General features: G+C 38.2%; 1 protein-coding gene across 1 annotated transcript in view; it reads right to left on the bottom strand.

Moving 5' to 3' along the window:
• Nucleotides 1–1,893: 1,893 nt before the first annotated feature.
• TRIM69 (tripartite motif containing 69) overlaps nucleotides 1,894–25,769 on the bottom strand; it is a 54,725-nt gene continuing 30,849 nt past the window's right edge. The window contains exons 2-7 of the mRNA XM_044232364.1: nucleotides 18,122–18,598; nucleotides 17,022–17,117; nucleotides 14,111–14,344; nucleotides 13,150–13,172; nucleotides 12,943–13,067; nucleotides 1,894–2,435 (exon numbers count right to left, since the gene is read on the bottom strand). Coding sequence (XP_044088299.1) covers nucleotides 1,894–2,435; nucleotides 12,943–13,067; nucleotides 13,150–13,172; nucleotides 14,111–14,344; nucleotides 17,022–17,117; nucleotides 18,122–18,598 — 1,497 coding nt within the window. The remainder of the gene's footprint in view (nucleotides 2,436–12,942; nucleotides 13,068–13,149; nucleotides 13,173–14,110; nucleotides 14,345–17,021; nucleotides 17,118–18,121; nucleotides 18,599–25,769) is intronic.

Here is a 25,769-nt window from a genome sequence, read left to right on the forward strand (position 1 = left end):
TTCTGATTAAAATGAATTTATTTATTTATTTATTTATTTATTTATTTATTTATTTATTTAAAGATATACAATTTGGGGCACCTGGATGGCTTATTCAGTTAAGTGGCTGCCTTCAGCTCAGGTCATGATCCTGGGCTCTTGGGATCAAAACCCTCACTGGGCTCCCTGCTCAGTTGGAAACCTGCCTCTCCCTTTGCCTCCCCCCACCCCGCCCCGCTTATACTTGTGCTCTCACTCTCTTTCAAATGAATAAATAAAATCTTTTGAATAAAAGACACACATGGGCGCCTGGGTGGCTCAGTGGGTTAAGCCGCCGCCTTCGGCTCAGGTCATGATCTCAGGGTCCGGGGATCGAGTCCCGCATCGGGCTCTCTGCTCTGCAGGGAGCCTGCTTCCTCCTCTCTCTCTCTCTGCCTGCCTCTCTGCCTACTTGTGATCTCTCTCTGTCAAATAAATAAATAAAATCTTAAAAAAAATAAAGAAAAAAAGACACACAATTTATTTATGTATTTATGTATTTATTTAAGTAGGCCTCATGTCCAATGTGGGGCTGGAACTCACAGCCTCGAGATAAGACTTGCATGCTCTACTGACTGAAACAACCAGGTGCCATGAATTTTTTTATTTATTTAAGTAGTTTTCTTTAAAAGTAGCCATAGTCATGTCATGCTGTTTGCCCAACTCAGCGGCTATGAATATGTGTGTATTGTAAATGCCAGCAGTACAAATGCCACAGAATATTACCTGTGGTATGTGTGTATCCTTCCCATTATGAAAGATAAATAAGGGAGTTTTTACCCTGCCAAACAGTGTTGGCGAGTGCTAATTGTAATTTTAAAGGGCCAGTACTGTAGGTCCTAGGTACCCCCCTCGCCCACCGACAAAAACCCTATCAGATATAGAGAATGAAGCCCAATTAGATGGGACTTTGAAGGAAAAGAAGGGATAGTTCATCAAGGGTACTGCTGAGCTAAATGATGCTAAGAACTGTAGACAGAAGGAACATGCTGGAGGATGAGTGTACTGGAGAGGACAAGATTAAAAATACTGATATTTAAATTACAGGCAGGAATGATGGAAAAGACATAGTCAAAAGCAGAATGAAATACTTAAATATATTTGAGTACAGAAGAACAAGTACCTCCATAGACAAAGCAAGAAAAAGAGAGTCAGATTTGCTGGACTCTTGAGAGAATTCAAGACAAAATTATAAACTAGCTCAGATGATTTCCTATTTTTTCTATAAATCTCTGCAACAAGTTCTAGAAAAGAAAGCTATTGCAAAATTTATATTAAAAGATAAATGGGGGGGTGCCTAGGTGGCTCAGTTGATTAAGCTTCTGCCTTCAGCTCAGGTCATGATCCTAGAGTAATGGGATTGAGCCCCTCATTGGGCTCCCTGCTCAGCAGGGAGTCTGCTCTTCCCTCTCCTTCTGCTCCTGCCCCCCTCTCGTGCTCTCTGTTTCTCTCAAAATGAATAAATAAAATCTCTTAAAAATAAAAAATAAATAGGAAGAAGAGTACACATCTAAAAATTTACCTATTAAGAGTCTTGTGCTAAGAATAGTGGCAGCATAATAGAATTTCAGGGCACTTTTGGAAAGGCTTTCCAGGCATCACAAACTGAAGTTGCGGTTTGCTCCAGTAACAATAGCATGATGATCATTCTCATGAAGAGTGGCTCCTGTGTCACAGAAGACCCCAGAGAAGTGGAAGAACATCTTGAAAAGCTCCAGTGAAATCCATTTAAGACACTGAGAATATAATTTAGTTTTGTGAATCCTTTCTTCATTATTCTAGAGTTTCCCATAAACTGGAAAGAGAAACAGTGAGACTGGTAAACTATTTTAATATCTCTTTAATAATACTCTGAATACACAATAGTATGACTAATTACTGTGGATGTAAAATATGCAAGGGTTCTTTATTCTCTCCACCATCATTAAGGCAAGGGCAGAAGTAGGGATAAAGTTTCTCCGTGAAATTGTTAGTGAAGGTGTAAATGTGGGTCATAGTATTAGCGTTGTAGAAGGACACCTGCCCTCCTTCATAATCCAGGTATATGCCGACCTTGTTGAGGTTGTTAGTAAGTTTCAGACTGCAAGGTGGCAAATCCAGAGCCTTTAGATCAGTTTGGTTCCTTAGTCTTAAAAGCCAGAATCCTTGCTCAGGAGTCAGAGGACAGCTGCCCTTCCGAATGATGGATTCTCTGACGACTCCAACTGTCCATTTTGTCTTCTTTGCTACTTCTACTTCCCAGTACCACTTTCCAGATGTGAAGCCTTTTGAGCCCAGCACAGCCACACTTGAGTCAAACCTTTCTGGATCATCGGGCATTACCTGCTTAATGTCACCATGCCACACACTGGTTCGGTTTTTGGAGAGCATCAGATTTGGGTGAGCTGTTTTAGGGTCCAGAGTTAATGAAGATAGGCCTAATAAGAAAAGAAAGCAGGGCATGGGAGAAAAGGGATGAATGCAAATTCCTGTAGTTAAAGACCATATTTACACAGAAATCACTACTTTATCTTCCCATGCACGTATGCTCTTAGACAAGTAATTACTTATATACATGTTTTATACTCATGTGGTTATATTCTATACATTTTTAAATTAGTGGTACAAGTCTGACTTTATTCTGAAGAAATTTATGGTCCAACAAAGAAAACAACAGAAATAATATTAATCTGTACTAAAAAAATTTTTAAATACAAATGTCGAAGACATAAAGATAGGTAAGTTTGTCCTTGGAAGATTTTTTAAAGACAATAAGTATTTCAGTTATGAGATATATTCAGAATGCACTGGATAAACAGAGGCCAAAAAGGAATGGGTTAAAAATAGTAGCTTAAGGGTAAGGGCTTGCCTATTAGAGGCAGGTAATTCTGAGCTACCTGGGAGGGTTTAGAAGACAATGGTGAGAAATTTATATTTGGTTTAATAGATAATGGGACTTTTGAGATGTTGAGTGGTTTATGCCACTGCTAATCAGAATGTGTGGTTACCAATCTGGGACAAAACAGTACAGAAATTAAAATTAAGCTCTTAGAATCTCTCATTCTATCCTTCCTTCCTTCCTTTTTTTTTTGTTGTTAAATATTTATTTACTTATTTTAGAGCGATAAGGAGAATGGGTGGGGAAGGGCAGAAGGAGAGAATCTCCCTAGCAGACTCAGAGAGGAGCCCAACTTGGGGCTGGATCTCATGACCATGAGATCATGACCTGAGCTAAAATCAAGAGTCAAACACTTAACTGACTGAACCACCCAGGTGCTCTGCTCTTAGAAACTTTCATAGCAATCTGATAGAGTAATTTTATGTCAATTGGTCTAATAATTAAACAACTAGGCTTGCACTTTGTAATATTTTTTAATTCTACTTTTTCAGGTAATTTATTTGTATTGTCTTCCACAAATATATCAGTCCATGACAGGTTGAAATTTTAAAAACTGGTTATTCATTACAGGTTATTTGTCTAGCACAGATTTAGACAAGTAAGTGGGCAGCAATGTAAAAAATTCTAAATGAAGAGATGTTGGAAGCATATCAGCAAGGAGATAACATAAATTTCAGGTGTAAGGTAACCAAACCTTGGCACAAAATTTGATAAAGGAAACAAACTATGTGTTCACATGAGGGACACAGATACCTAGATGCATGCACTTGCCGTTAATGAATTTATTTATCTTGGAAGTGAGATCAGTCCAGTCTAACTTTCTCTTCCCAGAGAAGCCAGTGTCTTTTGTATCATCCCAAGAAATTCTCTTCTAATATGAGACTTTGTAGAATCCTGACTTTTTCCATACAGACTGAATCTTCCCCCCCCTCACATATTGCCATTTGTCTTGGGTTGTTCCTCTTCCAGTGTGAGAACTGGGATTTCTTTAGAGTTGTCAGACTCCTTACCAACCTTTTTAGAACTGCAGTCTGCTGTTGTCACCAAACCTCTCACACCTCCAGCTAACTCAGCATGCCCTGGCTCCAAAGATAGAAGTCAGCTTTGCCTCCCCTCTTTTCTTCTCATACCATATTCAGTTCAACAGTAAATTCTGTCAACTCCACCTTTAAAATATATCCTGAGCCTACTCAGAATACAGACAGATAACTTTCACAAATACTGCTAGCCTGGACTATTGCAGTAGCTTTTTAACTGTTCTGTTTCTGCTCTTGTCCATCTGCATCCTATTCTGCCATATGAATGAAATCATCCAGTTCTAATCAACACACTCTTAATGCTTTCCATCACACCCAAGATAAAATCTGGAATCCTTACAGAGCAAACAGGACCTACGTGATTTACCTACTTCTGTGACCTCACCTCCTAACACATACCTCCCTTACTTACTTTGATCCAATCACCTCTACCTTTTGGCTGTTTCTTGAATATACCAAACTCTTTCAGACTTAAGGGTCTTTACACTTTCTTTCCTTGTCCTCAAACACTCTTTCCCTATATGGTTTACTCCTTTACATTATTCCAGCCTTTGTTCATGCAAGTTCAGTGAGATATCAGTGATAGAATATAAATAGATACTGCAGTGTTCACTATAAAATTCCTTAAAGTTTTCTGTACTTTTGGAAATGTCTGGAATAAATACATAGGGAGGAATAAATACATAATAAAACATAGGGAGGGAGGAGTTAACTCCTCAAAGTTTATTTTCTGGCTAATGCCAAAAATAGTAGTTTCATCTGTCCATCATTGTTTGTACCCTTATCCTACTTTATTTTTTCTCATGAATACTTACTTACTGAATACACCTTACTTGATTTGTTTTAACAATGGTTTTCACTTTGTGAAATTATTTACTGTTTCAATGTCCATTTCTTCCACTAGAATGTAATCTCTGAGAGGGTGGGGACTTTATTTTGTTTCCTCACATACCTTCAAAATTTGTAACTGTTCATAGTTCATTCAAGCATTCAAGTAACTATTCGTTCAAGCATTCAAGTAACTATTTGTTAAATAAATAAATGAACTTCAGAATTCCATTTGAATCCTTGACACCTAACTAATCCCACCAGGCTTCTTATTCTCATTATGCTTGGCCAAAACCCATAATGTAGACCCTCCCAATGATTTATCCTTTAATGTACTCTTATCCCCATTGGTCTGTTCTTTGGTTCCTCTGCCTTCACCCATCCTCCCACTCCTCCCACCCATCCCTTTCACTTTGCCCTGTAGAACTCCCTCTCTAAATAACTCTCCTGCATCCTCACTTTACAGATTTCTCTCATCACCTTACCATAACAGAAACCTGGCTGGTTCTTCTCCCAAAAAATGCAACTTGTTGGGGTGCCTTGTGGCTCTGTGGGTTAAAGCCTCTGCCTTTGGCTCAGGCCCTGATCAAGTCCCACATTGGGCTCTCTGCTCAGCAGGGAGCCTGCTTCCTCCTCTCTCTCCCTGCCTCTCTGCCTACTTGTGATCTGTCTGTCAAATAAATAAATAAAAATCTTTAAAAAAATACAACTTGAAAAGTTCATGAGACTATTCATTTTCTAATTTCAGAGCTACCACTGGCATTTCTAGGCCGCTACTCTAATCCCTATCCTCATGTAAAAATCACTTTTCTTTTGAGGCTCTTGTCATTCCATTTCATAATACCCTCTATCTCTATTTGATGTTATTATGTACAGACTTCCTCATTATACTCTCTGCATTTTAGGTTAACTTTACTCCTGTACCCCAACTCCAGCCCATCATCCCAAGTGATTTCACTATCTTTTGGAAATAGCCATTTTTCCATTCTTACATTCTTGATTTTACTGCTAGTGATTTTTTACTCCATTACATTTCAGCTATCCATATTAAGGACCACATTCTGGATCTTGTAGTCATTGGGAATATTCATTCTCTAAAATCTTAAACTCAGATATCCCATCCTCTTATATTTTATTTTTTCACTTTGATCTCCCCTACAACCATTGCTTGATTTTATTAACAACTCTAGTCTTTCATTTCTCGTTATTATCCTAATCTGGCTGCTTCCTGGCTTAAAATCCTTCCCTAAACTACTGAACATTGACAGTTATATTGCCAATAACCTTATCACTTTTATCCTTGTATCTACAGCATCTGCCACGCAACTCTCCAACCCTGGATCTATCCAGCTATCAAAATTAACATGCTAATTCCTGACCATTGTAGGAGGAAAATCACAAAATTGCACATGTAGATATTACTGCAGATTCATTATTTCCATTCTGTGTTTGACCATCAGCACTGCCTAGAACTCCTATATTTCCCAAATACTTTCCAAAAAGTTCCTCACAACAGCAATTTCAGACCTGCAACAACCTCCTCAAACCTCTATACCATCACTTCCTTCCTTATTGCCCAGCAGATGACTTCATCTCCTGCTTCACAAAGAAAATATAGTATATCTTATAGGAATCCCTTATTCTAACCAGTCATTCTGCAAGTTCCATCTGATACAATTATTTACCCCTACCATTTTATCTTCTCTCCATTTTCAGAGGAAACTGAGGAAAGTCAATACTTCTTTTTTTTTCCCAATTTATTTATTTTCAGAAAAACAGTATTCATTATTTTTTTCGAAAGTCAATACTTCTGTCTGCTAGATCTCCCTCATTCTTCCCTCCTTCCACTAGTTATCCCATCTTTTTAAAATTTAATTTAATTTAATTTTTTCAGTGTTCCAGGAAGTTATCCCCTGTCCTATACCATTGGTTTCTGCCTTTCTATAGGCTGTTTTCCTTCACCATGTTTTAAAAAGTTCTTTTTTGGGGTGCCTGCCTGGCTCAGCTGGAAGAACACATGACTCTTGATGTGGAGGTCATGGGTTCGAGCCCCACGTTGGGTGTAGAGATTACTAAAAATGTTTTAAAAAGTCTTCTTTTGATTCTGTTGCCACATTCACATCTTCCCTTTTAGTGAAGCTTCTCAAGCAAGTGACCTATTTACTTCACTACTGCTTCATTTCAAATCACTCCTGAACCCTTCATAATATAACTTAAACACAATCCACTCATTTAAAATTGCTGCACTGAAAGATAACCACACACACTAGTATACTCACAGTCCTAGCAGCCAAAGTACATAAATAATTCATACAACTTGCACAACTGCAAGAGAAAAGATATTTGCAAATGATATATCCTCTACGGGGTTAATTTCCAAAATATATAAAGAACTTAGACAACAACAACTAAAAAACAATCAAATTTTTAAAAACCGTCAGAGGACCTGAATAGACATTTTTCCAAATAAGACCTACATATGGCCAACAGACACCTGAAGAGATGCTCAACATCATTAAGCCTCAGAGAAATGCAAATTAAGGCTACTTTACTCCTGTCAGAATGATTAGAATCAATAACATGAGAAATAACAAGTATTGGAAGATGCGGAGAAAATGGAACTCTCGTGTACTATTGGTGGGAATGCAAATTGGTGCAGCCAGTATAGAAAACAGTATGGAGTTTCCTCAAAAAGTTAAAAATAGAATTACCAGATGGTCCAGTAATTCCACTACTGGGTATTTACCCAAAGAATATGAAAACACTAATTTGAAAAGATATATGCACCCCTATGTTTATTGCAACATTATTTACAATAACCAAGATCTGGAACTAACCTAAGTGTCCATCGGTAGATGAATGGATTAAAAATGAGGTGATATATATACAATGGGATATTACTCAGCCATAAAAAAGAATGAAATCTTGCCATTTGCGGCAACATGGATGGATCAAGTGAATAAGTTAGAGAAAAACACATACCATATGATTTTTTCATACATGGAATTTAAGAAACAAAACAAATGAACAAAGAAAAAGAGACCACTCCCCCCCTTTTTAAAAAGATTTTATTTTTAAGTAATCTCTACACCCATCATGGGGGGTGCTAGAATTCCCGACCCTGAGATCAAGAGTTGCATGCTCCACCAGCTGAGCCAAACAGGTGTTGTCCCAAGAAAACAGACTCTTAAAAACTGAGAGCAAACTGATGGTTGCCAGAGGGGAGGTGAGTGGGAGAATGAGTGAAATAGAGGGGATTAAGAGTACACCTATCTTAATTAGCACTGAGAAATATGTGAATCCCTGAATCATTTTTTGTGTACCTGAAACTAATATAACACATGACATGTTAATTATCTTGAGTAAAAAAAAAAAAAAAAATGCCCTTACCAAAGTCCCCATCCCTGTTAAAAAATCTCTTTCCAATCACTGTTTTTCTTTTTTCTTTTCTTTTCTTTCTTTCTTTCTTTTTTTTTTTTTTTCGGAGAGGGACAGAGATGGGGTAGGGGATGAAAGGGGAGAGGGAGAAAGAAAAGAGAATCTTGGGCTCAGTGTGGAACCCAAATGCAGAACTTAGTCTCACAACCCTGAAGTCATGACCTAAGTCAAAATCAGGAGTTGGATGCTTAACTGACTGAGCCACCCAGGTTCCCCTCCAATCATTTTCTAAATTGGTCTTCACGTTTGGCATGAATGACTGCTCCTTTCTTCTTGACACTCTTTTTCCTTAGATTCTGTGTCTACTGCATTTCCTGGTTTTCTTCTTAACCTCTTTTGCCAAAATTCCTCAATCTTTTTGGGAGGCATCATTGCCCTTTATTTCTATATAAGATGTTCCCTCCTTAACTGTATGTTCTCACTTTTCTTGGGAAATCTCATTTATATCAACAGCTTCAGCCACCCCATTCAATACCGCTTATTTTAGCCCTGGCCTCTCTTCTAAACTCCAGTTAGAATAGTTACCCATTTGAATATATTCACTTAGTTTTCCTATAGATCCGTCAACACAACATGGCCAAAAGGAACTCCTCAACCCCCTCCAAAATCTGTATCTCCTATAGTTTTATCCTTGACATTACCTTTCCCTATCCCCTACTACCAACTCCTATCCAGTATATTTCAGCTTCTGGAATTCTGTTTCTAGAATCTATTCTTTTTTTTTAAAGATTTTATTTATTTATTTGACAGAGAGAGATCACAAGCAGGCAGAGAGGCAGGCAGAGAGAGAGAGGAGGAAGCAGGCTTCCCACCGAGCAGAGAGCCCAACGCGGGGCTCGATCCCAGCACCTTGGGATCACGACCCGAGCCGAAGGCAGAGGTTCTAACCCACTGAGCCACCCAGGTGCCCCTAGAATCTATTCTTTATTTTCCATTCCCATGCCTTTGGCTTAGCTCTTAACTTTTCACATAGGTAGCTAGTCCTAGACTCTACTCTGGTCTTTTAGTGTCTCCTTCCTGGGATAGAAATTATGTCTTTTATTTCTGTATCAATTGAGTTCAATTTAGTTCTTAGTACATACTAGGCTTTCCAAAAGAAAGTGTTGAATAAATGAATAAACTTCGGTAATGTTTTACTGGCACATAACTAAAAGAAATAAGGTGGTTTTAAAATTTTTTAAAATGATTTTATTTATTTATTTGAGAGAGAGAGAGCGAGCGAGCATGAGAGGAGAGAGGTCAGTGGGAGAAGTAGACTCCCTGGCAAGCAGGGAGTCCAATGTGGGACTCGATCCCAGGACTCCAGGTTCATGACCTGAGCCAAAGGCAGTCGCTTAAATAACTGAGCCATCCAGGCGCCCCAGTAAAGTGATTTTTTAAAAGATTTTATTTATTTATTTGAGAGAGAGAGAATGAGAGAGAGAGAGAGTATGAGAGGAGAGAGGTCAGCTGGAGAAGCAGACTCCCTGCCAAGCAGGGAGCCTGATGTGGGGGACTTGATCCTGGGAGCCCAGTATCATGACCTGAGCCAAAGGCAGTTTCTCAACCAACTGAGCCACCCAGGCACCCTGTATTAAAGTATTTTAAATTGAATTGTTCCATACACTGGAATTGATAAAACTACAACCAGCAGACAAAGGTAGCCTGCTGCCTGTTTTGTAAATAAATTTGTATTGAAAACATTAACTGAAAATTAAACACATTAACAGCCATTCATTTACACATTGTAAATGATTGTCATTTCTCTTTTTGTTTGTTTTATTTGTTTATTCAACTGTGAGAGACACAATGAGAAAGAGAGAGAGAGAGAGAGCACAAGTAGGGGCAGTGGGAGAGGGGAAAAGCAGGCTTCCCACCAAGCAGGGAGCCCAATGTGGGGCTCAATCCCAGGATCCTGGGATCATGACCTGAACCAAAGGCAGATGCTTAATAATGAGCCACACAGGCACCCCTATGATTGCCATTTCACTGCAATGACAGTTAAGTAGTTAAATTTTGTTGAAACATGCAATCCACAGAACCTAAAATATTTACTATCAGACCATTTATTTTAAAAAAAGAAAAAAAGATCCAGCTCTGCCCTAAAACAATAGCTTCTACTATAAGGCAGGAATAGAGAAAATACGAGCCTAAAGAATAAGCAAAGGTCTAGAAATAAAAAGTAAGAAGTATATTTTACCAAGGTTCGACCACAGTTACGTTCTTAGTAAAATAACCATAGATTAAATGAATCTCATTTTATTTTCTTAGATGTCAACTTATACCAAAAATAAAGAAAAGTCCGTTTGTGCTTTAAATGATTGCTAGAAGTGAATTTTGATTTTACAGGGCAAAGAGTACAAGAAGTAAAACATGTGATCTGAACACTGCTCGAATTTGCAGAGTAGAGTAACACAGAAGAGGGAGCTATATAGAGACTTAGAAATATCTACGAAGGGATTCCCTTAAGGTTGTATTAATGTGCAGTGAAACTAATTAGGGCCAGTGAAAGAATCTCTAGAAAACAGGAGGCCAAACAATTACTAGAGCTCACACAAGTCTGGCAATAGTTTTCAATCCTGCAAGCCATAATGGGAAAATGTTGTAATATATGGAACATCAGGCAGAGTACTCAGAAGGATATTACATTAGGAAATGGGCTGAGTTAGCCCTACATTAAAGACTGCTCTTGAAGCACTCTAGCAAAGCTTAAACAACTCAACAAAGCTTAATGAAAGCATTAAAAAGGAAAAAGGTTATTTAACTACATGCCAAAGTTAAATCCAATAGAATTTAAAGGATTACAACAAGATCCAGTGAACAGCAATGTAAAATTGATCATGTTTGGCATTCAATAAAAAATGACCACCCGGCAGAAACAAATCTCCCATGCAGAAGAATTCCAAATAATTTATGTAGAAAGTCTACACTCCTTAAGTGTGGGCTGTGCATGGTGACTTCCTTCCATAGTGTAAAGGGGTCAGGGAGTAACTTTATAGTGAGAAACCTGACAAATACTGCCTCAGTTAGCACAGATGTTATAAGTAGAAACAAATACCAAGATGCTAGATTTAAGCCCAATCATATTGATAATAACATTAAATGTCAGGGGTCAAAATGCCTCAATTAAAAGATTATCAGATCATATTTAAAAACCCACAAGCCTTTATATGCTAGCTACATAAAATGTACCTGAAATATAAAAACACTAATAAGATAAAAATAATATGGGGAAAAGATACATCACTGTGCAGTGATGTTTCCATAAAACAAGATTATTGATATATGCAATAACATAACATAGGTAAATCTCAGAAAGCATTATGCTAAGTGAAAAAAGCCAGATAGAAAAGATTACATGATGTATAATTCCATTTATTTGAGAGTTTACAAAAGGCGCAACTAAAGTGAAATAAAGCAGATCTGTGAGTGTTAGGGACTAGGAAGAGAATGATGGGACTGACTACAAAGGAATATGGAGTTTTGGGGTGATTGAAACTTTTAGAGATGTTTACAGAAGTTGATACATTTGTCAAAACTCATCAAATTGCACACTTAAAATTGGTAAGTTTTATTCTGTATTAATTATACCTCAGCAAAGCTGTGTTTTCATTGTCAATTACTTGGAAAATTTGTTAACAGGAATAGATTTGTGATTTTCATTAAATCAGTAACCACAAACAATAATAATGAATGTATATGAATTTAAAAATATTTAGAATTTTATTTTATAACTATTACTTAGAACTTTATGTTCTTGAATTGTCATTTGAGTTCTTTTTTCCTGCTCAGTCCCTTGGTATCTGCAGGATAAACAAAAACTTGTGTCCTTATTTGACACATCTGTTGAAATTATTGGTTTTCTTTTGAAGCACTGAAGATCTCTAAAGAGTCTCCTAAAATGTTATACATTAGGAACATCAAGCACAAGAGGATCTATAAAGACTCTATCACAGGGGCGCCTGGGTGGCTCAGTGGGTTAAGCCGCTGCATTTGGCTCAGGTCATGATCTCAGGGTCCTGGGATCGAGTCCCGCACCGGGCTCTCTGCTCAGCAGGGAGCCTGCTTCCCTCTCTCTCTCTTTCTCTGCCTGCCTCTCTGTCTACTTGTGATCTCCCTCTGTCAAATAAATAAATAAAATCTTATAAAAAAAAGACTCTATTACATAAAAAAGTATGTACAGGGATTCCTGGGTGGCTCAGTTGGTTAAGTCACTGCCTTCGGCTCAGGTCGTGATCCCAGGGTTCTGGGATCAAGTCCTGCATTGGGTTCCTTGCTTGGCGGGAAGCCTGCTTCTCTTGCTGCCTCTGCCTGCCACTCTACCTGCTTGTGTATTCTTTCTCTCTCTCACTCTCTCTCTCTCTATGACAAATAAATAAATAAAATCTTCAAAAAAAAACGTATGTACAGTAACCTCCTCGTTCAGGGCAGAGAAGCTCAGGGATTTATGGAACTGATTTAGAAAAACAGGATAAAATAACTGGTTGTCACATTTGATAGAACAGTGAAACAAAATCATAGGCTGAGAAATAATTCTCACGTCAGACTCTCTTTCCCAATGAAAAGTCATAAATTCTTGGTCATGGTACAAGAAGAAATTCAGTCATATTGACTGAAGTCTTAACCATAGTCATCTTTTGGCTAAACTCTACCCTTCCCCCATCGCAAACTCTATAGTACTAATTAGGGCCACAGACAAGGTCCCACAGAAGGAACATAGATTCCTGGGAGACCCAAAAACCGATAACTACTACCCACTGATACCTGGAGAGAGAGAAAACTGCATTTCCCTCCACATCATATATTGGATGGGACCTTTGTACAGGCCTGGGTTCAGCTTTCTGGAGATAAGCTCTCTGGGCATCAACACCTTTGTTCCTTGTTCCAAGCTGCAGGGGACATAAATAGTTTATTCTTAGACATCCTCCAGGGACTGAAGGAAAGATGTTAATACCATGCAGAAACACTTACCTATCCAAAAGAGATGAGATATCCTAGAAGAGGAAAGGAGTAATAAAGAAGTTAGATCCCTGCTTATCAACACCAGAAATTTCTTTGGTGATACTGGCTACCACCAGAATTTCAACATCAATACTGGGATCCTGTGCAGATGTCCTCATTCTATCAGCACTAACTCCTCCCATCCTCCATATGCCTTTTCTGATCAGGTATCCTTCATCTAACCCATAACAAACTGGTTTTATCTTATTCTGATTTTCTAGAGTTCCCTTTTACATGGAACAAGAGAAATTGGGATGCCTGGGTTACCAGTTGGTTAAGTGGCTGCTTTTGGCCCAACTCATGATTTTAGGGTCTTGGGATCGAGCCCCACATCGGGCTTTCTGATCTGTGGGGAGTCTGCTTCTCCCTCTCCCTCTGTTTTCTCTCTCTCTCTCTCAAATAAAATCTTTTTAAAAAAGAGAAAGAGAAATTAATAGGCCATTTCTACTTCTACTGGTTTCAGTAGAAAAACACCATAGGCCTTCCAGTCCCAAAGCTACTTTTTCTTGCTCTGGCTAAGTACACTTCTGAGGGCTGAGATGATAATGACACTTTAAAGGTCAAGCTTCAGGTAGGAAAGACTGGCAAACATCTTTCAAACAGGTCAGTTGAAAGCCAGTCTAAGATACAACTCAGGTTGCAATATTCTTATTTTTGAGAAAAAAAACCTTCAAAGTTCTTTATGAAGAAATATTAAAATATTAATAGATGCAATTATTAAAGGCATTTATTGTCTTTTTTAGGAGGGTGAAAGTAAAGCTTCTTACTGAGTGTAAGTCAAAAGTAGCCTTCTGCTTTTCTCCCTGAGAATCTTAAGAGGACTACAATAGGTTTTTCTTACCCCCTCCTGGTGGGGAAAAGCTGTTTCTACATCTTTATATCCTCTTTCCCCAACTACTGTACCCATAATTATGTTGATAGGGAGTCTCACTTTGAGAAACTCGAAGGGATTCTGCTGTTCCATCCGTGCTTGGATGCTCATCAACATTTCCTTGGCTAGGAGACACTGTTCCTGAAGCTGGTTCATATTTAGCTCCATCTCCTCATTCAAGGCTTTCCCTTCTTCTCGGAGCTCATTTAAAATGTTCTTTTCTTTGCTGTGCAGGAACTGATGTAGCTTTAGAAACTCCAAGGAGATGTGTTGCTGCAGATGTAGCTTGTTTTCCTGGAAACCTCCATGATCATCACCCTGGTAATTACTGAGACTAGCACTTGGGGATGGGGGCCCACACCACCAGTACTCATACAACTTGGGAAATACCACTTAACAGGAAGATGCATTAAAATGGCTCTTAAGTACCATCACTCAATCATACTAAATAGTAGAAGTCCTTTGGAAAACTGACTTTGTTTTTCTTAGTTAGTTCAACAGTTCAGGAATGAAATAGTCAAAAGTGGTCTCTAGGTACCTATTGCAGTACTGAGGGTGGTAACCAATGCCATATTAAATAAGCCTGTGGGGTTAATTAATTAAACATTCTAGAATGAATGATAGTACCCTCCTACCCAGAAGTACAAACCGATGTCTACCAAGTGATGCTGTTAAACTGGGGCCATAAGGAGGCTGAAAGAACTATTCTTATCTAGAAATCAGAGTTGGAGGGATGCACTTCTGCTTCCAGGACAATATAGAAGAAGCAGGAATGGGCAATGTCTGAAGCAACTGAAATTGATAACTGCTTTACAGCTTTCCTAAGGTACTGCAACATCCTCAGGGGTGAACCCTCTGACATCCGGGCTTCTCAGATCCTTATCCTCCCCATTTCTAATGATCTCCACCTTTATCTACTCATTCTCTTAATCACACAGGACTTTATCATCCCCAGCAATTTCACTCTCTCCAAAATTAACTTCTTATGCTCACTTAATCAGGTAATTCTATTGCAACAATTACTGGGTCTCATCAAAACCTCTTATTCATTGACCCCTTCTATTTCTGTTCATCATTGTCTTCTGTCTCCATGTCTCCTCTTATTCAGCTTGGATTTTATGGTCCATTATTATAATGGCACTCTTAAAATTCATTCTATTCTCTAGATCACACTTTTCCAGTTTTCCTTTTACCTATTTCATCACTGTTTCTCTGCCTTATTTGTTGGTTCTGTATCCTCTAACCAAACTCTAAATATTAGAGTTATTTGATATTCTGTCCAGAGCTCTTTCCTCTTCTCATTATATATTCTCTTTTTAGGTAATATCCTCTCCTTCCTCAGATTTAAGTCAATCTCTATGCTGACTTCTCCAGGCCACTTCCTTCATATTCCCCTCAACCAGTTCACTTGGCTAAGTTACCTATCCTTCAATTTTTACAGCCTAGACCAACTTCTGAGCTCCAGATTCCTGTATCCAACTGCCTATTTGATGTTTCCACTCACCCATCCCATCTAATTGGTCACCACATCCAGCTTGTTTTTCATTTTTTTTTTTAATCTCTAAAGCATATGCTAAAGTTGTTTATTTTTATCTCTGCTGCCTTTCTAGTCCAAGTTACTATCATTACTCTCTGGAATCACTGCAGTAGCCTTCTAAAATTATCCTTGTCTCTTCACATAGCCACTAGAACTAGACTCATATTTTCAAAATGAGATGAAATCATGTCCTGTTTGAACCCTATGATGGCTTCTTATTCATAGGAAGAAGTTCAAATATCCTAATGTTATCTATAAGGGCCTACATAATTGGACTCATATCTACCTCTTCAGTCTCATCTTGCATTACCATAATCCAGTTTTACTGGCCCTCTGTCTAGCTTCCTATCTCAGGACTTTTCTCAACTAACTTCCTATCTCAGGACTTTTCCATATGCTCTTTGCACTTCAAGAACATAGAATGTACTTCTCAAGTACATTCTTCTCCAGGCCACTTCCTTCATATTCCCCTCAACCAGTTCACTTGGCTAAGTTACTTATCCTTCAATTTTTAATTTTAATGGGTGATTTCTTGAGAGAATACCCCTCCTGTAGCCTAGATTATTTCTTCATATGTATGTTCTTATGGTACCCTTTATTTTCATTTATAGTAATTAACACAGTTGTCATTTTATTGCTAGTAATGGAATTAATGGCACCCTAGTATAATATGGTATCTAGTGTAATACTTTATCCACTCAATAAATATTTTTTGAGTGAATGAATGTTGACTGTAATAGCTGAACTGGGAACTCTTACAACAGAAACAACGTTTTCTGGAGACATCATTATTTCCATCTATCCTTCTTTCTCTCACTGTACATATTTCTTCTTCCAGATGCCAAAAGCCAGAGACGATTCTCTTCCATAGAATAATTAATGAAGAAATAGAACCCCCAGTTTAGCCCCATAACCTAGGAACTGCTTTGCCAAGTTTCTAACTATTAATGTTCTCCTAGAGCTCCTGTGAAGCTCTAGGCAATAGTTTATTTAGTTTGGGGGAAGCTGAGAAAGATCAAATTGGATGGTAAAAAACAGCAATCCGAGAGACCTGCAGTCAGAGGTAGTCTGGTTATAAACCCAAAGAAAAGAAAGATATTTCTTTGGGCATAAAAATCTTCAGTGGATTCCTCTGATAAATCCCTTATTTTGCCATATATAAGAGGAAAGATGAGACAGATCATGACCTCAGAACAATCACCTAGTGACTGAGCCATCAGAAGTATCAGCATGTAACAGGAAAGGTCAGTCTATTCTCTGTGTTGATCAACCATTGAAAACTTATTTCATACAGTGTCCACGTTCTAATTCTATAGCCCAGGTGCCATTTAGTGTATTGATAATATACATATAGGCACCTTTCTACTCATATAGCTGAAGTTACAAGCAAGGTATTTCAGTTCTATCTCATAACGCCTCTACCCTGCTTCTCACCTTGTAAGCAGCAATAGCATCTTTCTGCATATTCTTCAGGGACTGAAGTTCCTTCAGGGTTGCTTCCAGTTGATCTTGATGGGTGGTGAGCTCTTTCTGGAGATACCACATAGAATTAATCCACACTAACTTGGGAGATGTTGGGCCATAGGTGTGTATCTCTAAGCCCCAGGGTGTCAGGGGAAAAAAGCAAGTTATTGCTGCAAGTGCTTTCTTTCCCCTGAATCATAATTCCTGTTTCTTCAAAGAATTGTAAAGAAAATAACAAGTTGCAGAAAAACTTAGTTTTATGCTCTTATTAGCTTACTATAGGGGTTTGAAGAAGATAACTCTACATTTTCTACTCTAGTAATACTGTTCTCACTAACTATACTTCTACTTACATTGTTATCATTTAGAATACTCATTCCTGGGGTGCCTGGATGGCTCAGTGGGTTAAGCCTCTGCCTTCTGCCCGGGTCATGATCCCAGGGTCCTGGGATCGAGCCCCACATCCGGCTCTCTGCTCAGTGGGGAGCCTGCTTCCCTTCCTTTCTCTGCCTGCCTCTCTGCCTACTTGTGATCTCCCTCCGTCAAATAAATAAATAAAATCTTTAAAAAAAAATACTCATTTCTTCCTTTTGCCCATTCAAATGTAAATTATTTCCCACTTCAAGCTTTCCTTCACCATACATCCCCTATTTCAGTTTTCTCTAATCTTCTTTGAAATTATAAATATTTATGAGTTACAAATGTGACAAAATTTAGCTCTCAATAGACTATCTTGCTTCTGTTGTTTTATTCATTTTAAACTTGACTAAATTTCAAGACTTTTATAATAAGAGCAATATCTTGTACATCCATACTCTACATGGGGTCTAATAGAGTTCTCTCATGGCAGCATATAGGTCAATATTTGATTGATTGAGTAAGTAGGCCAGAGCTACTCCACTGCTCCTTTCCTATAATCAGCAACTCTAGAGAAAGAACTTTGCAAGATATGTTGTATTTTCTAAGCTTACTAATAATCATCTGAATAAAGGTTGGCAGAGAGAAGAAACCCTACAAAAGATTTTTCTCAGCTTTCCTAAGGCATTTTTCAAGGTACAGGTCTCACCCACCATGAAGAAATGGACAGCATCAGAGATCTGCAGGAAATCTTTAGACTGCCCCACAGACAACCGAGCATCTTTGCATTGAAAGCAGATCAGTTTTCCATCTGGCTTACTGAATAGTTTCAGGTTCTCTCCATGCTCTGGGCACTGTGGATGGCCCTTGAGTAAGGGTAGCTTCTTAATCTTCTCTACCAGCTTCTCAAGTACAAGGTTGAATGTACAGTTGCTATATTGACATAGCATCTTACACTCAGGACAGAATGTTTCCTTTGCTTGCTGCTTCCAAAAGTTTTGGATACAGGCCTGGCAGAAGTTGTGGCCACAGCTTAGCATCAATGGATCACGGAACCAATCATTACACAGTGAGCAGTGTAGCTCCTTAGTAATATCTTGTATCTGCACTTTAGAGGGTATCTGGGTGATCAGATCACATACTTCCTCATAGTTGCCTGGCTCGATGTTGGAGCAGGGTCTGGAAGGTACCTTTGGAAAAGAACAACTAAAATGAGTTTCACTTTCCTGCTGCCCATTTCAACACTCCAGAAGAGTGGGATCCATTCTTAAAGGAACTGAGAATAGGTACAGCCAGAGTAAAAGCACCGGTCTCCTCTTTGAAAGTGGTCTGATAAATTCATCATTTTCTAATGTTATTTCTACTCCCAACACTATTTAAACTTTAACAGAGAGCTAAGGCAAAAGAAAGAGTATTCAAACTAAGAATGTTTTTTATTGTATATTCTTCTTTCCACCCACTTTCCCAATGTATTAGTTAAAAGTTTTACTTTCAACTTTTGTTTTACTAGTTATTACCTTTTTGTTTTGTTTTGTTTTGTTTCTAGAAGTCACATACAAAGAATTGGAAGATCAGATTCCTCAGTGATATAATATCACCAACCATAATATCATCTAGTCTTTTCCTCCTCCTTTTTTAAGAACACATTCCCCAGGGCACCTTGGTGGCTCAGTGGGTTAAAGCCTCTGCCTTCGGCTCAGGTCATGATCTCAGGTCCTGGGATCGAGCCCCGCATTGGGCTCTCTGCTCAGCATGGAGTCTGCTTCCCTCTCTCTCTGCCTGCCTCTCTGCCTACTTGTGATCTCTCTGTCAAATATATAAATAAACTCTTTAAAAAAATAAAAAAAGAACACATTACAGAAATAACATACATATAGAAAAATGCAGAATCGTACATATAATTAAATGACTCTTCACAAAATGAACACATCTGTGTAATCATCACCCTGATCAGAAAACAAAACTAATAGCATTCCAGAAGTCTCCCATACACCTACTTCAAGTCATTATCCCTCATCAAGGTTGACCCCTTCTTGACTTCCAATACTATATACTAGTTTGCCTGTTTTTGAATTTTATATAAATGCATGCTTGAATTTTATATAAATGCATGCACTATTTATTCTTTTGTTGCTGACTTCTCTTTTTTTTTTAAGATTTTATTTATTTACTTGACACACAGAGAGAGACAGTGAGAGAGGAAACAAGCAGAGGAAGTGGGAGAAGGAGCAGGCCCTCCGCTGAGCAGGGAGCCCGATGTGGGGCTCGATCCCAGGACCCTGGGATCATGACCTGAGCCAAAGGCAGACAATTAATGACTGAGCCACCCAGATGCCCTGTTGCTGACTTCTTTTATCAACCTTGAATTTGTGAGATTTTTGCATATAATTTTATGTAATTATAGTCCATTCATGATTGTGTAAATATAACATAATTTATTTCTCCATTCAACTGTTGAAAGGCTTTTGGGTAGTTAACAGTTTCAGGCCATTATAAATAGTGTTGCTGAGAACATTCCAATTCATATATATATGTGTATATATATGTGTGTGTGTGTGTGTGTGTGCATATGTGTATATGTATATATATATATATATATAGATAGATAGATTTGTTTCATTTTCTTTGTTCAGTGTAACTTTTAAGATTTATCTGTGTTGGGACACCTGGGTGGCTCAGTTGGTTGGACGACTGCCTTCAGCTCAGGTCATGATCCCGGAGTCCTGGGATCGAGTCCCACATCGGGCTCCCAGCTCCATGGGGAGTTTGCTTCGCTCTCTGACCTTCTCCTTGCTCATGCTCTCTCTCACTATCTCTCTCTCAAATAAATAAATAAAAATCTTAAAAAAAAAAAGATTTATCTGTGTTAATACACATAACTGAAAGTCACTCATTTTCACTTCCATATGATATTCTATTGGTGGAAATTGTATTTACTCATCTTACTGTTGATAGACAATTGGACTGTTTTGGTGTTTTGCCATACAACCAATACTACTATGAACATTCTTTCTTATGTTTCCTGGTATATATATGCAAGGGTTTTTCCAGGTTATTTAATGTTAAACCAACTTTTCTTCCCTGGATCTAACCTATCTTGATCATGATATATTTTTCATGTATTCTTAGATTTGGTTTTGTAGTATTTTATTTAGGATTCAACCTCTATGTTCATGGCTGAGATTGCTTTTAATTTTCTTTCCTTAAACCATCCTTGTCTGGTTTTCATATCTTATCTAAGTTATACTAACTGCATAAAATTAATTAGGGAGGGACGCCTGGGTAGCTCAGTGGGTTAAAGCCTCTGCCTTCGGCTCAGGTCATGATCCCAGGGTCCTGGGATCGAGCCCCGAATCAGGCTTTCTGCTCGGTGGGGAGCCTGCTTCCCCCCTGTCTCTCTGCCTGCTGCTCTGCCTACTTGTGACCTCTGTCAAATAAATAAATAAAATCTTTTTAAAAAATTAATTAGGGAGTGTGCCTTCTTTTTCTCTTCTCTGAGTTTATGTAAAAATAATAGAATTACCTGTTCCTTGAGATTTGGCCAAATTCACCAGCATAACCTTTGGGACTGATGCTTTGTTTTGTTGTTGTTTGTTTGTTTTTGCATTATCTAGAAGTACTGTTTTACTTCTTCAATACTTAAGGGATCATTTAGATTTTCCATAGTTTTCTGACCCAGTTATAGTAATTTATATTTTTCTGAGAATTTACTTTGCCTAAGTTTATAAGTGTATTTGTATAAAACTATATTCTCTTATTATCTTTTTATTGAAATATACATACATAAGGGTATATACAGTACTTATATATTTTAAATAAGAATAACAAAGCAACATTTTGTAATTGCCACCCAGGTCAAAAAGTAAAACACTAATTGCCAATACCTTTGATGACCCCGTGTGTTCTTTTCCAAATGCATACGTCTTTTTTCTCATAGATAGCCAATATTCTGCTTTTTTGACTTAAACATTACTATACTTTTCTCTATTATTTCATCATCTATGATTGCATCCCTAGCTAATATAGTGTTTAGTTTTTTCTTCTGTTTTGAACTTTATGTAAATACCCCAGATTAAGATAGTTAGGATTCTTTATTATCTCTCATTGCCACTCCTTCACTAAGGTTGTAGCTCTTCAAATGTCCCAGCTTTATTCAAAAGTCTCAGGTCTAGTTCCTTACTTGGTGCAGGTCTAAGGATTGTTAAATCTGAGGTTTCCTCGGTCTCAGTAACTCTAAACTACCTCGATGCTTTTCAGTTCTATATTCTTTTTTTTTTACTTTGGAATTTCTCTTTACTTTTTTGTACACTCCATTTCAAAGTATGGATTTCAAAGGATGTCTGTTACATCTTAACTGGCATTTCTGGATATTTTATAGTGGTAGGTTTTCCAGGAAAAATGGTTAATGGCAGGGTTACCTGGCTGGGAACTTCAGGGAGAACCCCGCAAAAACAACTATTAAACCTGCAAAACTGTCAGAATGAACTTTTGCAGAACTTTGGGATCTGGTAAAAAACTTATAACCAAGGGAAAACTTAAAGAAGAAGCTGCCACGTGGTAGTAAGAATGTAACTGTTGCATTTTAAATCATTCGCATGCCACTCTTCACTCCCTAAATTGTTGACAGCCATGAAGATGGCAACTGTACTCTTGGTGCAAGTTGCTAGTGCCAGAGGGAATATGAAAGCAGTACTCACAGCTAAATTTATAGTGATAAACACCTACCTTTAAAAAACAATGACCACAAATCAATGACCTAACTTCCTATGTTAAAAAAAAAGCAAAAAACATAAAAAAAAACCACAAACCAACCAAACAAACAAACAAAAACAAGCTAAATCCAAGGCTAGCAGAAAGAAGACAAAAAGATTAGAGTGGAGATAAATGAAATAGAGACTAGAGAAACAAAAGAGAAAAATTAATGAAACCAAAAGTTGATTCTCCAAAAACATCCACAAAATTGACAAACCTTTAATAAGCTAATGTTTTCTAAAAGGAAAGAGAGAAGACTGAAATTATTAAAATCTGAAATGAAAGTAGAGATATTACTAAAGGCCTTAGATACTAGAGAGTATCTACTTAGATACTATAATACTGGAAAAGTATTATAAGAGAATACTGTAAAGAATTGTATGCCAACAAATTGGATAACCTAGATGAAATGGAAAAATTCCTAAAAACATATTAACTACCAAAACTGACTCAAGAGGGGCACCTGGGTGGCTCAGTAGGTTAAGTCTCTGCCTTCGGCTCAGGTCATGATCTCAAGGTCCTGGGATCAAGCCCTACATCAGGCTCTCTGCTCAGTGGGGAACCTGCTTCCCCCTCTTTCTCTGCCTACTTGTAATCTCTGTCTGTCAAATAAATAAATCAAATCTTTTTTAAAAAACTGACTAGAGAAAAAATAGTAAATATGAATAGACCTATAATAAGAGATTAGTAATCAAGAGCCTACCAATAAGGAGGGGGAAATATGGCAGAGGAGTAGAGGACCCTATTTCAACCAGTCCCTTGAATTAAGATGGATTTCTGCCAAACCATTCGGAACACCCATGAAATCAGCTTGAGATGTAAGAAGTCTACAAACAGACTATCTCCGGTGGTTAGTCTCGAGGTATGAAGCGGGGAGCTGTGATTTTGTGAGCAGATATTGGAAGATAGGGGAGGGAACCTTCATAAACTTGCAGCAGGAAGATGAGAAAATGCAAAAACCTCCCATGCAGGAGACGGGGCACAGACTCTCAGACAAGTAGCAGTGGGGAAAGAACGTTAGGGCAGCACCCCAGACAGAAACCTGGAACTACAGGTGTGTGCATGAGAACTGGGGTGGCTTGCAGTTTTAGAAGCACAAAGGGCAGAGACGTGCCTGGCCCTGGGAACGGCATTTGGGAGTGCCACTGTGGGGCACACAACCCAGGAGACTACAGTTTTTAGCAACACAGACAGAAACAGAGACAGTGTGGCCTGGAGAGTTCAGTAAAGAGTAGACTGTGATCTCTCTGTTCTGAGACAGAGGTTTGGATGAAGTCACTTCTGCTCTGACTCTCAGAAGAGATTCAGAAAGCTGTCAGGGAAAGCTGCCAGAGAACAGAAGCCCCCAAAAGTTGGTTTTCACTGAGCACATCCCCCGCCCCCCAGAAGGCAGAGCAACTCTGTCCAAATAAGTTTGCCTGAGTAACAGCATGGCAGGATCCTCCCCCAGAAGACAGGCTGGAAGAACAAGAGGAGGACAACCCTAAGGTCCCTATAAAACAAGTACATCTTGCTTGGGTTATGGTTAATATTCAAACTCTGCATTCCCTCAACCACCCCTCAACAGAATGACTAAGAGGAAAAACCCCCAACAAAGAAAAGAACCAGAAACTATGGCCTTTGCCACAGACCTAATGGATATGGATATAACCAAGATGCCAGAAATAGACTTGAGAGTAACAATTATGAAGTCGATATCTAGGTTTGAGAAAAATATTAATGACCATATAGAATCTCTTATGGAAAAAATGAGATAACCAGGCTGAATTTTAAAATGTTATGAATAAAATGCAGTCTAAACTGTATACTCTGACCATCAGGTTAAACAAGGCAGAAGAACAAATTAGTGAGCTAGAAGATAAGATGACAGAAAAAAAGGAAACCCAGGAGGCATGGGAAAAACAGATTAAAGCCCAAAGAGTCAAACTGAGGGGGATTAATGACTCAGTGAAATGTTTCAAAATCAGAATTATTGGGATCCCTGAGGGGGTGGAGAGAGAGAGATATCTAGAAGATATGTTTGAGCAAATCATAGCTGAGAACTTCCCTAATCTGGGGAAGGAAACAAATATTCGTGTCCAAGAGGCAAAGATGACCTCTCCCAAAATCAGACTGACACCATGACATATAAAGTACAATTCACAAATCTTAGATCCAAGGAAATGATCTTGAAAGCAGCAAGGGAAAAGAGATTTCTTATGCAAAGAGGGAGAAGCATCAGCATAACCTGTCTGCAGAGACCTGGCAAGCCAGAAAGGGCTGGCAAGACATTCAGGGTACTTAAATGAGAAGAACATGCAGTCAAAGATACTTTATCTAGGGGCGCCTGGGTGGCTCAGTGAGTTAAGCCGCTGCCTTCGGCTCAGGTCATGATCTCAGGGTCCTGGGATCGGGTCCCGCATCGGGTTCTCTGCTCTGCAAGGAGCCTGCTTCCTCCACTCTCTCTCTCTGCCTGCCTCTCTGCCTACTTGTAATCTCTCTCTGTCAAATAAAGAAATAAAATCTTTAAAAAAAAAAAAAGATACTTTATCTAGCAAGGATGTCATTCAGAATGGATGGAGAGACAAGGAGCTTCTAAGACAGGCAGAAACTGAAAGAATATGTGACCACGAAACCAACTCTGCAAGAAATATTAAGGGGGATTCTATAAAAGGAGAAAGAACCCAAGAGTGATAAAGAACAGAAATTTGCAGAGACAATATATAGACACAAGGACTTCACAGGTAACATAATGACAGTAAAATATCTTTCAATAATCACTCTCAATGTGAACAGTCTAAATGCTCACTTGAAAAATTATCCTGATACTAAAACCAGATAAAGATATTACAAGAAAATAAACTAATTTTAGGATTTTTTTTTTATAAGAGAATGAAAAGCAACTCAAAGACTGGAGAAAAGTATTTGTAAAGCTTGTACCTGATAAAGGTCAAATATCCAGGATATAAGAAGAACTCTAAAAATTCAACAGCAAAAAGACAAACACTCAATTTAAAAATGAGCAAAGGACTTGATTAGATATTTCTCCCAAGAAGACTGACAGATGGCCAACAAGTATATAAAAGATGCTAACATCATTAAAGAAATGCACATAAAAACCACAATGGTTGGTTCATACCAACTAGGATTGCTATAATTTTTTTTAATAGAAAATAACAAACATTGGTGGGGACCTGCAGAAATTGGAAACTTCATACATTTTTCTGAGAATATAAGATGGTACAGCTACTGTGGAAAACAGTTTGGCAGTTCCTCAAAATGCTAAACATAGAATTAATACATGACCAACCATTCCACAACTAGGCAGATACCAAAAAATATTAAAAACAGGTGTTCAAACAAAAACTTGTTCACAGATATTAATAGCAGCACTATTGACACTTGTCTCAGTTGGAAGCAACCTAAATGTTCATCAGCCAATGAAATGGATAAATAAAATAAAATTTGGCATATCCATGAAATGAAAGGTTATTCCATTATAGGAAGGAATGAAGTACTGATACATGATACAACATAGATGGACCTCAAAAACATTATGCTAAGTGAAAGAAGCCAGGCACAGAAGTCGCATATTATTTCATTTGTATGAATATCCAGAAAAGGTGAATA

The sequence above is a fragment of the Neovison vison genome, chromosome 13 (assembly GCF_020171115.1).
Source record: "Neovison vison isolate M4711 chromosome 13, ASM_NN_V1, whole genome shotgun sequence".
Lineage (NCBI taxonomy): Eukaryota > Metazoa > Chordata > Mammalia > Carnivora > Mustelidae > Neogale > Neogale vison.